Source organism: Scleropages formosus, chromosome 9, assembly GCF_900964775.1.
Source record: "Scleropages formosus chromosome 9, fSclFor1.1, whole genome shotgun sequence".
Lineage (NCBI taxonomy): Eukaryota > Metazoa > Chordata > Actinopteri > Osteoglossiformes > Osteoglossidae > Scleropages > Scleropages formosus.
In genome coordinates this window covers 4,290,032-4,303,424 of record NC_041814.1, presented here as the reverse complement: position 1 = coordinate 4,303,424, position 13,393 = coordinate 4,290,032, and the positions used below count along the sequence as shown (strand labels likewise).

General features: G+C 44.0%; 2 protein-coding genes across 4 annotated transcripts; one reads left to right on the top strand and one right to left on the bottom strand.

The window, feature by feature from the left end:
* Window positions 1–352: 352 nt before the first annotated feature.
* Window positions 353–5,482, top strand: fam78bb (family with sequence similarity 78 member Bb). Its single transcript, XM_018728154.2, has 2 exons — window positions 353–1,935; window positions 3,278–5,482. Exons 1-2 carry the CDS (start codon window positions 1,673–1,675, stop codon window positions 3,798–3,800), a joined length of 786 nt encoding a protein of 261 aa, XP_018583670.1. The 5' UTR covers window positions 353–1,672; the 3' UTR covers window positions 3,801–5,482.
* Window positions 5,483–5,543: 61 nt separating this feature from the next.
* LOC108919857 (UDP-N-acetylglucosamine transporter-like) lies at window positions 5,544–11,578 on the bottom strand. 3 transcript variants are annotated; one of them, XM_018728151.2, is made up of 8 exons: window positions 11,150–11,578; window positions 9,193–9,431; window positions 8,030–8,205; window positions 7,740–7,862; window positions 7,171–7,339; window positions 6,880–6,998; window positions 6,389–6,522; window positions 5,544–6,100 (listed from the first exon to the last, which is right to left on the bottom strand). In XM_018728151.2, the coding sequence occupies exons 2-8, from the start codon at window positions 9,380–9,382 to the stop codon at window positions 6,010–6,012; spliced, it is 1,002 nt and encodes a 333-aa protein (XP_018583667.1). In that variant the 5' UTR covers window positions 9,383–9,431; window positions 11,150–11,578; the 3' UTR covers window positions 5,544–6,009. The 3 variants fall into 3 exon arrangements, with proteins under 3 accessions (XP_018583667.1, XP_018583669.1, XP_018583668.1); XM_018728153.2 differs by having other exon boundaries at window positions 9,193–9,368; XM_018728152.2 differs by having other exon boundaries at window positions 8,030–8,184; window positions 11,150–11,575.
* Between the last annotated feature and the right edge of the window lie 1,815 nt (window positions 11,579–13,393).

Below are 13,393 nucleotides of genomic sequence, written 5' to 3'. Positions count from 1 at the left end.
TAAAGGTGTATCAGAAAAAAAAACCCTCTAAAGAATGTTTAGTGCAGAAGGTAATCGTTATTCTTTCTTGATGGAGAAGAATGTTCTAACTCCGATGATACAGGCTTGCTTACACAAACCTTACTTGGAGCTGTGCACCTTGGACTTGGGAAACAGATGCTCTGCACCTTGTAGAGCGTTGTTAAGATACCAGTGTGTGCCTACTGCACATTGCCAAACAATATAGTGGGAGTACAGTACTGCAAAATTACATTTTTTTTTTATCATTTCAATGTAGAAAGTAACTAGTTGATAAAACACTTCCCATTATTTTCAGATTATGAGCCCAAATTGGGTGGATTTTAAAGGGTGCGGTTTCAAAGCAACATATTAACACTGACAAACATTTCAACAGTGTTTCGTCAGTAATTCATCAGTATTCTACGTACGTGCGCCTATCTAAGACCAGTGAGTGAAATCAGCATCTGGGTAGGATGGAATTCGCCTCATCATCAGCACTTAATCTCTTTCGCGTATCACACAGAAACAAAATTAATACAAAGTGATGAAATTATATCAAAAGAAAATCGTGTGTAAAGGAATAAGAGCCTTACTTCTTGGTGAATTATAAAAGATGTACGGGTCGTGGATGGGGACATATGCACACCCGGTACGTTCCCAATGTGCGCGTTTCCGTAGAGCATCATCAGCACTGGTGTGGACCGAACAGCGACACGGGAGGGTCCTTATGAAGCAGGAGAGGAGCAATGAGCGACCGAATGTGTTTCTTCGGGACTGACATCCTGTCGTTCGCGCTACCGCATCTACCTTGAAGAACGAATGGATATATACAAACGTATATTTAAAATCATTTACAGCGGATGAAAGAAGAATGGGTTTGATTTTGGTTATTGGTTATTCTGTCAGCCCTGCCTTCGGGGAGTGCATTATTTCTCCAGTTCTGCTTTAATGACCAAAAAGCCGATATCACGTCGTGGAGATGCGATGGCGGAGCAGCAGGAGCTCAGCTGGACCGCGATGTACCTGCTCTTGGCCGCAGCCCCGACATCACAGTGTCTCTAAGCTCACCGGGAGAAGCCAGCAGGGCTGCTGAGGCGTCAGGTATGAAGCACCGTGCGACCGTTCAGTGCTCCGAGCAAGCGAAGCCCCCCCCGATGGAGCGGCACCCCGGCCCTGAGAGCAGCGCGCGGCCCGTGACGCCTCCGCCTCGCCTGTGCCGCGAGTGACATGAGCACCCGCATCGAGGGCCACAGAGCTGCAGGCGTACGCGTGGATTGCTGGGGGAAGGGTGTTGGGCACGAGCTGGGAACCGGGTGTGGGGAAGCCCCCGTTGCGGCTGCTGGAGATCGGCACGCGAGGCAGAGCGGGGCGCGGACACATGTTGGGAAACCCGATTGCACAGGTCCGCGTGCCTTCAGCTGCCCCCACATCCTCATACATGTCTCCTGCCGCTGGTCTTTAACAGAACCCGTGCACTTGACTTACCTGTTTACTCCTATGACCATCTTCTGTTTATTACTATTCATCATGCTGCTTAAAATAGTCATGTTATGGAATACTGGTTATTGACGAACTGATTGGAATTAACGAGATGAGACTGATGCGCCAGTGGGCTGATCACCAGGTGCCCTCCCTCGGCTGGTTACCCTCATTGTGACTCTTAATCAGCGCCATGGGCTGCATCCAGAGTATCGCCTGCAAGTCCCGTATCAAACGCGAGAACATCGTGGTGTACGACGTGTCAGCCACCATCGACCAGTGTCCCACCTTCATCGAGGAGAACTCCCCCATTGTGCTGCGCTACAAGACGCCGTATTTTAAAGCGTCGGCCCGCGTGGTGATGCCCCCTATTCCGCGCAACGAGACGTGGGTAGTGGGCTGGATACAGGCGTGCACGCAAATGGAGTTTTACAACACGTACAGCGACATTGGCATGTGAGTTGTGCCACTATTAGCATTTCTCTCACTACTACCGTCACCACCATAAGTCTTCAATGAAACATCCTCCTGCCCCCGTTTCCACCACACTTGTCCGCTTAGGTGCTGTATTGGGGCAAAAAGTTGAAATCTTGACCCTTCCCTCACCGTGAATGTTAGACAGGTTAAAGTCACATGTGCCCGTGTGAACAAGTTTGAACATATCATATGTGGTCTGGAAGAGGGTTGTCTGGGGCTCTGCTTTATTTAGCATTTAATAAACAACAAAATTGAATGCGTTGTAGGTTAGTGCGATCAACATTCAAAGTCTCTTCAAGAAGGTACAGGTGCCATGATCTGCTCTTGTTCCTCGCAGACACTAATTAGTCATGCGCCGCTTAACGACGTTCCACCTCAACAGTTGACCGCATCTACGATGGTGGTCCCATAGGAATGAAGTTGAAAAATTAAGAGTAGCGACGACGTCGTAGCACAACGTGTTACTCACGTGTCCGCGGTGGTGCTGCTGTAAACGACCCTATTGCGCTGCCAGTCCTATAGCACATATGTACAGTACATGGTTTATGTATTTACTGTACTTTTTATCCTTATTACAGTGTACTCTTTCTACTTATTAAAAGTTTCCTGTAAACAGTATGCTGTGTTACGCCGGCAGCAGCGTCATAAATCTCGTGTTTAACGCGTCTCTTGCCTGGCTCGAGGCTATACCATCTAGGTGTGTATAAGTACACTGTTCGCACAACGTCGACAGAATCGCCTAACAACGCATTTCTCAGAACGTTTCCCTGTCGTTAAGCGACGCATGTCTGCAACTGATTTTGCTTCCTTGGCTCAGGAGATAAAAATAGAAAAGCTAATAGGTGAATGCCAGCTGTTTCTATACCCTTTCTTGGGAATGGGGAGAGGGAAAGAGAAACAGAGGAAGATGCTGGCACACACCTACATAAATCTGAATACACACTGGGGGAGGGAGGCACACACCCACACATGTGGCTGAATAATCCTTTAGTGAAGGAAGAGGTAACTTGTTGCAGGGGAGATGTAGATACAGGTTAGGGTGCTTGTCCCATCTCAGGTTGGGGGGGCATGTCTGGGTTCGAACTTCTGAGACAGTAGCACCAATTCACAGCAGCTGACACACTGACTTGCTGGCACACTAATCTGTTGCCACACACATTTTGAATGATCAAGTGTCAAACAGACAAATTCACATTGATGCTCTTCTCTGTTCAACTTTCCTGTCCAATGTGTCTAGCCTTTCATCACCTCTCTGGTCCGTTTACGGCTGTGTGGCCATTCTCTATGAAAAGCTCACGTTTGTACTCTTTTGGCCCTTCAGGTCAAGCTGGGAGCTGCCAGAGCTGCGAGAAGGCCAGGTGAAGGCCATCAGTGATTCAGATGGCGTGAGTTACCCCTGGTATGGCAACACCACAGAGACTGTGACCTTGACAGGGCCCACCTCCAAACCCTCCCGCTTCACAGTCAGCATGAATGACAACTTCTACCCCAGCGTGACATGGGCCGTGCCAGTGAGCGACAGCAATGTACCTCTGTTGACTCGCATCAAGAGGGACCAGAGCTTTACTACATGGCTGGTGGCCCTGAACACTAGTACAAAGGAAAAGATTCTGCTACAGACTATCAAGTGGCGCATGCGGGTGGACATTGCAGTGGACCCCACCAAGCCCCTGGGATCTAGGGCCACGCTAACAGGCCGGCCACAGCAGGATCAGCCACGCGTTCTTACCCGCATGGAGCCCATCCCGCCCAATGCCCTGGGCCGTCCCAATGCCAACGATGCCCAGGTGCTTATGTGGAGACCTAAGCGGGGCACTCCTCTGGTGGTGATCCCATCTAAGTAGCACAGGGGATGTGTGGGCAGTCCAGGCCATGGACAGCAGATGAAGGAAAAGACTTGATTATGGGGAAGGGGGCTGCCTTAAATCCCAACCATTGCCTTTAAACTGGAGAACAGGAGCAATGGAGCTGGAAAAGGATGAGCACCATGAAAAAGACTGAATCTGCCTTAAATCTCCAGCATATTGGAGACAAAAAGTAGGACTGTGTTTGAACAGTGCCCCATCAGTGTGCCATTGATTGACCTAAACCAGACACAGCACCACACAACATGGCTGACAGCCCTCTGTAAGAGGGGACCACCTGAACACAGGGAACATGGAAACCTCACACCCACTTACACAGACCCACGTGAGACCAGTAATGCAGTCATGTCAGGTGGTAGAGCATGCAGACACCCTGGCACTGAGGAACCAATGCCAGAGCCCAGTGTGCTCATCATTACTGGGAAAAGGAATACCAGTACAGCAGTTTAAGACCCTGCCTTAAAGTTCATTCAAAGTTATGATCAGAGATGGTCTCACCCCTCAAATGGGCAGAGGACAGCAAGCTGCTGTCTCTCACCTTGGGACTTTGGGGCATAAGTGGGTGGAAAGAGGGACTTGGGGGTATGCAAAGATGTAAACTCCCTACACTGTCTGTTACCGAGGTACAAACCATACAGGCCTTCTAAGTCTGAGGACATACAGCACAGCAGAGTCAAGCCAAAACCCTTGTCTTAAAGATCTGTATACAGATAAGCACAGTGACAACAGACTATGCGGAGACAAGGAAACTCCGCACACACACATACTGCACAATGATGTGCACCCAGAAACCTCAGACTGCTCCAGCCACCCAGGCCATCTGCATTGCCAAGCATCACCCATTTCCACTGAGTCACATTGCCAGCTGTTTTGTTAAAATGCCAAGCCCGACCATGTGGCCAAGGGCAGGATCGCAACGAGACCGTACATTGTGCGCAGCGTGAGGAGGGAAGATATGTGGGTAAATGAAAAGGAACCTTTGGTCTTTTATTGTTTTTTTTGCATGCAAGCAGTGTTTCTAAAAATAATAAAGGAGTGAAAATTAGTAATAAGCCCATTTGTGGTGTTTGCTGATCACTGCTCTGTAACTTCACACCATTTGATGGTCACAGTCAGTACTAATAGGGCTGACAGTCAGTAGAACCGTGTGACTTGGTGATATGACATCTTGCATTATGTCTTCGCTCATAAGAGTTCCACCCTGACCTCTTAACTACTTCAGAAGTTAACAAGGCAAAACCAACAAGTCACCAGAGATTTCCCTTCAGAAACATACTAAAAGGCTAACAGATTCTTAGGAAAGGGCCCAGAAAGAGGAATTAACTTTGTGCTTTGATCTTCAGATCATCAACAGCATATTTTTAGGAGTAGGGTAATATTGATGCTGAAATGAGGTGAACAGCATAAAACCAGGAAAAAGACAACAACCATAAATAGTCAACCAACCATAAATAAAAAGACAACCATCTCCCACTCAGTAGCTATTTTGACAAACATTCCACTACCCCAACAGAGGGCGCTGTCACACCCATAACAAACAGCAATATATGGGATATCTGTTAAAAGTCCTAGGTAACACAAAATATGACCATTTGAAACTTGTCCATTCCAAAGACAAGAAACCTTCCCTTCATCAAGAATACAACAGTTCTATGCACATGTTCAAATATCTATATGTCACAGTGTTAACTTACAACATAACTATCAGGTTAATGAGCATGATTTGTGTGAAATGACACTTTTTAATAGGCACTCTCAAACTCACTGAGACAATATTTTCATCCAATATTGACTCACGGTTCCTTCTCATTTTCTAAACTTTCAGCAGGTGTCAACCTGACAGAAACCATGTAAGAGTGAGTCTTTGAAGTGATGGCAAGGGGACCAGAAGCCAAAAAAAAAAAAAAAAAAAAAAAAAACAGCAGAACAGAGTTTCCAGGTCTAGACTCAAAGAGCACGATATGAGTACAGTGACCTTAAGCTGTTGACAGCTATCTGGCCATCACTGTGCAGCACTCATTACGTCATGAAGGCTCTCTTTTTTCAAAGTTATGGAGAGCTGACAAGTCCAGCACTGCTGCAACACTTCTCTCGACCTCCACTCTCTCATTTGGCTGTACGTTATTGCAGCCCACCATCTGCTTTTGCTGGGACTCATGTCCATCCCATTCTCTTCCTTGGCCCTCCTCTACGCCCGGCTGAGGTTGACAGATGGCTTGCCTTCATAGCCGTAGAGAAATGTGGCTGCAATAACCAGGACGGCTCCCAGGAAGAAGACACTAAGTAAAATGAGGGAGGAGACAGGAAATGGTCTTATACCACCATGCATCTCAGAATGCAGTTACCGTATGCTGTTTTAGTGATTGTAACTTCCTGTTGATGAGAGTTCCTGCCAAGTTGATAATAATAATTTTGGACCTACATTGCAGTTAAGACACTGTAGTCGACAGTGAGATGTGGCCAAAAAGGAAACATTACTAAAAAGTGAAAACGTGCTTGCGAGGTTAGGGTATAAATATATTCATGTGTGTCTGTGCAAATGTGTATGGCCTGGACTTGGGTTCTACCTGGTAGGCTCAAAGTCCTGCAGCCAGAAGTAGGAGATGAGTGTAGACAGGATGATGGAGAGCGATGTGGCAAAGCCCTTTAGGATGTTGTCTGCATATTTTATGACTGCAGCAATGACAAGTCCTCCAAGAGCCTGTAGACAGAGGAGGGAACAGGTAACAGAGAATGAAACAACTTGAAAAAATAAAAAAAAAAGAGCTCAGACCTACTTGAAACTATTCTATGAAGCTAGAATGTATGATTCCAACATGGCAATCAAAACCAGTGAAGCCATTAAATGTGAATACTTTAGCCTTCTATGTTCTTGGTTTCCATGGAGGTCAGTGAAGTCAAATAATAATGATGATCAGCTTCACAGTCTCTACAGAATAACGGTTTTACAGTGGACTAAATGAAGCTGTTCTTATTTGCGAATGATAATACTCATCAAACCCAAATTAAGTCATAGGCGCACTATCAATAATACCAACTAAATGACAGTACAAATTACCTGCAGTGCAACCACTGTCCAAGTTAGATGGTTGTAGCCTTGGAACATGCCGTACTCCCTCACCCTGTTCCCATCATACACAAAGACACCCATCAGGCCGAACACCAGCCCAAAAACCCCTGTGATAGAAAGAGGGTACAAGAGTACATAAACAGATACACAGATACTCATACAGCATACATGATTTGAGCCCGTCCTATCTATGGTGAACCACAGCGAGCAGCAACACACTTTACACGTTTACAAAAGAACTCTAAAATGCCAAGGACACGTGACAGCTGTGTGACACACCTAGCTGGATGTTGCGGACCCAGACACTTTGCTTGGTCTCTTTGAGGATCTTCTCAAAGTAGACACCAGCAAACCCACTGGAACAACAGGCTACCAGTACAGCCATCAAGCCCACAAACTGGGAGCCTGTCGTCAGCTGCTCATGGGCTTGCGAGGAATCGGATGGCCACTGTGGAATAGATGCTAGGCATAAGTGCACCGATTCATACGTAGAATCTTACATACTACAGATGCACAGAAACAGTGACACACAGAGGATCAGAAAGCAAGAATGGATTCGTGCACTACAAGGGTCTTAGGCCAAGTTTACAGGTGGTTTCAACTTTAGACACTTAATTACTTATTTAGAGAGTAAGCTTTAGTAACTTAGAAATGTATTTCATATGGCAAATTACATTTCACAATTACAGTTGTTTGTGCTGAAAACATGACAACATCTGACTTTACAGCATTCTGGAGGACAGAGAAGTAAACAGCAAGACTGATCACTAAAAGGTGGAATGGATACCAAAAGGCATACATCCCTCCATGGATGGATTCCGAGACCCCGAATGACAGAAGAGGTGTACCTGTACTAGTGCCACCCCAGCCATGAGGATGAGGAGGGAGAGCCACTGATACACACCGAGTCTCCGACCCAGCATGGACACTGAGAAAAGAGCTGTGGTCAGGATCTTCAGCTGGTATGTCACCTAGGAGACAACAGGGATCCAGTACAGGGAAAAAAAAAAAGAAAAACACATTGTATATTAAACAGCAGTAGAACAGAACACAAACAAAGTACAGCACAAGTAGCCTTGGATGCAGTTCAGAGAACTACTGAACTATTGGTTCCCGGTAAAGAAGTTCCCCACTACACCTGGTAGGTGGCGGCATCAAGGTTGGACAGCGCAACATAGAGCAGGTTATTCTGCAAGGTGTAGATGCCAGATGGGATGGCCAGCTTGAGGGTGTCCATAGGCTTATTAATGATCTCCTGCGTTAGCACATTGTTGAGGGCTCGGATGCTAAAACCTGCAGAAAAGACCACAGCCACTGAACAGATGTTAAAGTTGACCAAGTCAAACCTATAACCAAAGCTTCACTAAAATGGATATCAGAACATGGAGTAATAATGTTTCAGTTAATCTTGCTGGTGATGCATGAAACTCCCAGATACCCCTTAGACAATTCAGTGACACAAATTGAACATTAGTGAATAGTGATTTTTGGCTTTTTACAGTGTCACTATTAGCATATGTTGAGTATCCTGTCCTACTTTTCTGGGTCTGCATATTAACGAATACAAAAGGAAACAAACGCATTTTAGTATTTTTGTAAAAGAAGATGGCACTATTAAGAGTCATTTTTATATTTTCAGAATGACAGTCATTTCAGATTACAATAACTTTAACTGAAGAATCACAATCCATCAATAAAACACGAGTATCTGCTAGAGTGCGTGAAAGTGCACAATTTTTTCCACAAGCTTTTCTTTTTAAAACCTTTTATTTGAACTGACAAACTGTATTTTTTGCTGCTAATTAATATATTAGCATCTATAGTATTTATTATTATATTGTAATAGCTTGTGTTTTTTTACTGTTTTGCTAATTACTGTACTGTCTTGTGCTGCTCACACGTCGTGCACACGTGCACTTTATGAAGTCCTGTATAGGTAGCTTTGTGTTTTATGTAGCACCATGGTCGTGGAGGAACGTTGTTTCGTTTCACTGTATGCTGTACCAGCTGTACATGGTTGAAATCACAATAAAGCCACTTGACTTGATTTACACTTCATCAAGATTAATTCCAACCCTAGTGTACTGTCAATGAGTAACAACTGTACAAAGGCTTATCCTGAGCACTGCCCTTCATCAATGTAAGCAGATTTTGTGGAGGAAAGAGCAATTTTACAAATGTTGTACAACAGCTTTTAAGGCATAAATTCAAATTTTAAAATGTGTTTTATTGTGCACTTGTCCTCAATAGTACAATCACACAACTGGCCACTCAAAAAATATGAGGAAGAGAGAGACTCACTGTGGTCTTTGTACACAAGCAGCACACAGGTGAGGATCTTGAGGAGCTCAGCAGACACAACAGCAGAGGAGGCCAGGTAGCGAGGTCCCTCCCCCTGCAGGGTGCGTGAGTAGCGCATGGTCAGCACCAGTGAGGTTGTCTGGAAGACTAGCACGCCCAGTGACACATACTTCAATCTGGTGGAAGACATGGTGATGCACAGGTTGAGGGTATCGAAGCAGAGGTAGCTCCAGGTAAGCCTGCACGAAGAGAGTTGATGAATGAATAGACTGAAGGTAGAAGGACATAAAGCAGATTTGATGCTATGAATAAAAGAATTTGGATCAGAAAAGTGAGACTTAACTGGCAGCGATTTCAAAATTTTGCAGAACAGAGCAGGTCAAATTAAGCAAACAAATCTAACTGAATATTTCAAAACGACGCAGAAGAAAAATTTTGGTGTCCACAATAACGTAAAACCCTGAAAGATTAAAGTGTACAGCAATTTAAAACAAAGTAATAAATGAAGTAGGAGAGCTGGCTGTCCTTCAGTTACCACTATCACAGCTCGATTGGAAAATCTGCATTAATTCAGCTGACCTTAAGTTATTAGCCAAACTGAACACTCTTATTAAAATCAGGAGCAGCAAGTCAGCACACAATAGTGAGACATAATTATTATATTATATTATCTGCAGGTAAAATATCTCTAATCTACTATGCTACATAATTTGATTGCAAGTAATTGGGTGGTTTCAGGGTGTAAAATGGAACTAGGGAAAAGCTTTAATGCAATTCCATATCTTAGAGTGCAAAACCAAACAAACCAAAAATGTTTGCTTGCAAACGAACTTTGGAGCTATGATGTAATTGTAAGACTTGCTGCACACAGAAAGATAAACATTATGTCGCATCTAATTTAATCTAATTTTAATTGTATTTAAATTTTTATTCTTACTGAAAATTTGCTGTTATTTTATTATTGTACACTATCTTTTTACTGTGACATGCTTCGATAAGTGTGGAAACCTAATTTTTAAACACTATTCTCATTACTTTCCAAGAACTACTGTCATCATCACTGTGCACTTCCTGTAACCCAAGATGAGAAATTCACTTGTCCAGTCTCTGGCCTTGCTTTAGCAGGTTGGACATTTTCCTTTCCTTCACTTGATCTTCTGAAACTTTGCCTCTTCTGGTAGGATAAACAGAAACTTGGACAACACCCTCCATTGTCAAGTGTTTGAACAACGCGTCATGCTGACACCTGTACACCACTAACCCTCTGGGGTACAGGAACACATTGCACACTGTGACACGTCACAGCATGGGTGAAAAACTGGTCTGGTTGGAACATTAACACACAGGCCCTGCTCAAAAGCCTTTTAAGTTTAACTTAAATTTGTAAACAAATACGTACAAAAACATAAAAACCACAAGAATGGATTCATTTACATGTAAATATCTGATCATCCAGAATTTCTTTTGCAATAAAGAGTCACTATAAACCACTAAATGTCTAAGTCACTCCTATAAACTATAGTTAATTCGCATGAATAAAATCTAAACTGCACAAAACACTTAGTCTAGGTAGTAATATTACAAACATTTAAACAATGCACATCAAACTTCTGTGTCCAGGACCAGAAGAATCATCAGCCAGCAAACATTTATTTCGTAAGTACTTAATTATATCTGCTTTTAATTTTATGTTTCGTCTTTTGCAATGACAATAATTACATTTGGAGCAGCGGGAAAATGAGGAGCCACTAGCCTAGGTTTCCTGTCGCGTGCACTATACTGCCTCATGTTCTTTGACATGTACTGGTTTTAACGTCTTTAAGATATAAAGCGGACGACTTCCTTCCTTAACATTCATTACAAAACAAGATCATCATAATAATAATCTCGCGCTTCGCTTGGGGTGAGAATTTTTGTCATGATCAACACGTCAGACAGTCACACACGTGACACTTACTCTGTGCTGCAGCGGTGGATTCCTCCGGTCCCCGAGTGTAGATGATCTAAATCATTAACCGACCAGTTTAATCCGTGTCTTAATCTGTTAGAAATGACTCCTTCCTCAGACGATGGTTGGTAGCGGTTAGCCGCCTCGCTTTCGCGCGCTCTCTTAGTCTTTCCTCCTCCTACCGCCGAGTCAGTCACTTGACAGTCCGCGCGCCGCCACGGCGGTCTGCAGCACCACGCCGCGAGTCTGGTTCCGCTGGGAGCTCAGCTGGCAGGCACCGACCGAGCACACCGCACGCAGAACAAACAGCAAGACAGCGTCCAGCCTCAAGACCCTCCTCCAAGAGCCTCGAAACACACCACCATCCACTTTCTTCCTTCTTCCTTCTTCCTCATTCCTTTTTCCTTCTTTCCTTCCTCCTTCCGCTGTGCGTAGCGAAGCTGTCCTGCTTCTAGCACCCCCTGTTGGTCGTAGGGCCAATCTTTCATTTCTACACAGAATACACATTTTTCTAGTCAATAACCTTTAAGATTACGAGTGTGGTGTGAAAATGTGTTCAAGTAGTTAATATTTAAGTGATTAATATGTTCTAGTGTGATGTAAAAGTTAATACTGTAACAGCGCTGAGGGGAGTAAATGTGTAAATAGTTGGCATTAGTGTTTATGTGTGTGTGTACACAGTTGTGTGTGGTTTCTGATTGGTTGTCGTCATATTTATGTTCAGTGTTTGAGAGTGGTATTCTGGGGAGTCCCGGGGGGAACCCCTTAACCACAGGGTGCAGCAGGGGGGCTGGGAGTGACCCAGGGGGATTCTGAGGTGTTCTGTGTCTTGTACTGTCTGAAGCGTTTTTGTTAAGATTGCTGTGGGAGATATGTATGCTTTCAATAAAGAGCACGTTTCTTTTACCCCGTCTGTCGAGCCAGTTTCTAATAGCTCCATGGGGAGACGCTACAATACGTTCAGAAAATGTATGTTGTCTGTTTAACGCCATGGGAAAATGTTGTTGTTGGTGAGGAGATGAAACACAAAATTTATTGTTGACCTTCATCCCGACGCACTTCTTCAGGAGGACAAAATGTTCTGAGTAGATCACTTTTGCATCAGACGCAAGGGAAATTCCGAGAGTCCAGCCAGGCCTCATGATGACCTATGTATGTTCAAGACCCTTCATATATAAGCTCCGACACAGTTATTTCTTTACTACCGCTACATTGCGCGGGCGCCGCCATGTTAGTTTTTTTACACTGCCTCAGAACGAGGCGAAACAAAAGAAGCACTTCCCACCACATCCCCCTCATACAATAAAAATGGATCTCACATTGATTGAACAAGGTTAAATACAAACTTTGAAAAGATCTTTCAGTTGAAATATTATGCAACTACGGTGTACTTTAATAGTGTCTCTCATATAACATAATGATGCCTCTAAAGACTATGAATAAACTTGTTCTTCCGCAAGTTACACTGTAAAATGAAAAACATAAAATTAAAACTAATACACGTCATAAGACAGCAAACGTTCGTGCCCTTTAATTTCTTCACATTGGAACAGAAATATACTAAGGAATTATTATCAATGAATTGTCTAAGGGTGGACTGTCTTATCTTGAGATGTTTTCTCTTATTGATATCTTACTGGTTCATGTTTCGGTAATGTCATTGTGATTTCCGACCTCGATTTCTGTAACCGTGAATCCTTTCATGGTATGTGTATGTGTTGTTTTCCAATGCGGCTGAATTTAGTAGTTGATGTTTCTCTCAGGTGTTTCCTGTTTCTTACTGAAGATCCGCTGACTGTCTTGTCTCAACAACATATGACCTTGGTTCCGGGCAGTGGGTTATGACTTTTTCAGTGGTCCAGGTTCTTATTGAATTATCCAGGACCCTCGCTTCTTGGCCTTGGTACAGTGGTGGAAGTGGAACTTTACTGGCATGGGCATTGTATTGGTGTTTCATCATCTCACTTCTTCCCATGACTCTGTTCTTGACATTGTCATCCGCATCCCCTTTTCACAATGGCAGAAGTGTAGCAATAGTTCTGCCAAACAGCATCTCAGCAGGGGATGGGAGTTTGTTGTCAACTGGAGTTGCACGAATGTTGAGAAGAGCCTGTGATATGTTTTCTTTGCTTTTTATGCAATGATAATCAATTGCCTTCTTTTAATCTCAAAAAAATCTGTCCCAAGCATGCGCCATGCCTTCAGGGGCACCTCGTTCTCTGTCATTGGCTCTTTAATATTTTGGTTTTGGTC